Raw genomic sequence first — 1785 nt, 5'->3', positions numbered from 1 at the left:
GGAGGCACAGGGTCTCCAGGATACTCCTCCCTTCCCTACCATCTCCCCAGGACCACAGCTGAGCCAGGGCCCCAGGAACAATGATAACAGGCTACAGAAACCATCCAGGTTGGCACCAAGCCACCTCTGGAAGGACACCTCACCCCTTCTGCTACCCTCATATTCTTGCATCCCTTCTCTACCCGGGCCAGCCAGGGAGGCCGCTTGAGCTGAACAGACCAATAACAACCTGGTTGCTCTCTGCTCTGCTCCCTACCCTGTGGGCAGTGGAGCAACTGAGACTGACCGACAGACACAGGTTCTGTGGAGGGGGCGGTGCCAGCGGTCAAGGGGTTAATGATCCTGGCAAGGGCTTGGCATGAGACATAGGGGTCAGATGGGATTGGGAACAGGCTTTGCTATTCCCAGCCTCTGATCATGGGCAGCCTATTTATAGCGTGGGGGTCACACAAGCAATAAAGAGACTACCTGCTGCAATATCACCAGCCTCATCTCTGCCACTGCAGGCTGCTGGCTGAAGGAGACATTGTAGCCACAGGAGACAGAGGGGTGATAGCCAGGCAAGACCTCCCTGGCCACCAGGTGCTGTGTGAGGCAAGGAAATGGCCAGTCAAATGGGCAGCACCATGGAGCCCCCTGCGGGCAGGTACCTATACCTGGGTGCTATGACATCCCTGGTGGGCACGGCCCGTATGCTGCAGCTGGCTTTCGGCTGCACCACCTTCAGCTTGGTGGCTCACCAGGGTGGCTTCATAGGTGTCCAGGGCACCTTCTGCATGGCTGCCTGGGGCTTCTGCTTTGCCCTCTCAGTCCTGGTGGTGGCCTGTGAGTTCACCCAGCTACACAGCTGCCTGCGCCTCTCCTGGGGCAGCTTCACTGTAGCCTTTGCCATGCTGGCCACGCTGTTGTCGGCCACAGCTGCTGTCATCTACCCACTGTATTTCACCTGCCTGCAGTGCCCACCAGAGCCCGCGGGTTGTGCAGCCAGGGACTTTCGCCTGGCAGCCAGTGTCTTTGCTGGGCTCTTCTTCCTGGCCTACGCAGCGGAGGTGGCCCTGACCCGGCCCGGCCAGGCCAGGTAGCCAGCTTGGCCACGGTGTCTGGACTCCTCAAGATCGTCCAGGCCTTCGTGGCCTGCATCATCTTTGGGGCACTGGTTCATGACAGCCGCTATGGGTGCTATGTAGCCACCCAGTGGTGTGTGGCTGTCTACAGTCTGTGCTTCTTGGCCACAGTGGCTGTGGTGGCCCTCAGTGTGCTGGGCCACACGGGGGGCCTGGGCTGTCCCTTCGACCGTGTGGTGGTGGTGTACACCTTCTTGGACGTTCTTCTATACCTCAGCACTGTGGTCATCTGGCCTGTCTTCTGTTTCGACCCCAAGTATGGAGAGCCCAGGCAGCCCCCTGACTGCCATAGGGGCAGATATCCCTGGGACAGCCAGCTGGTGGTAGTCATCTTCACTTATGTCAACCTACTCCTCTATGTTGCTGACCTTGCGTACTCCCAGAGGATCCGTTTCATATCCACCCTGTAGCCCTGCAGGCAGCAGCCCACCCACATCTGCACCCCAGCGGTGTTGGGCACCATGAGAGTGACTCAGGGGAGCCCAGACTGCTGGGAGTGAACTGGAGGAGGCAACCAGCACAGCCACTCCTGGACTTCTGGCAATGATGGAAGCTCAGGAAAGGTGGGTTGGGTGAGAGAGGGGCAGAAGGCCCTAAGCAGGATACCTGAGAAGCCTTCACTAGGCAGCTCCCAGCCTCTCTCTATCTCTATCTCTATTTC

At 59.0% G+C, this 1785-nt stretch overlaps 1 protein-coding gene across 1 annotated transcript; it reads left to right on the top strand.

Annotated features, from left to right (window-relative positions):
* The first annotated feature begins 518 nt into the window (after positions 1 to 518).
* MYADML2 (myeloid associated differentiation marker like 2) lies at positions 519 to 1534 on the top strand. Its single transcript, XM_066237441.1, is given in 2 exon segments — positions 519 to 1062; positions 1065 to 1534. Coding segments are annotated over 2 exon segments (930 nt in total). The 5' UTR covers positions 519 to 602.
* Positions 1535 to 1785: the final 251 nt, after the last annotated feature.

The sequence above is a fragment of the Saccopteryx bilineata genome, chromosome 6 (genome assembly GCF_036850765.1).
Source record: "Saccopteryx bilineata isolate mSacBil1 chromosome 6, mSacBil1_pri_phased_curated, whole genome shotgun sequence".
NCBI lineage: Eukaryota > Metazoa > Chordata > Mammalia > Chiroptera > Emballonuridae > Saccopteryx > Saccopteryx bilineata.
This window is presented reverse-complemented; position numbering and strand designations above follow the sequence as displayed.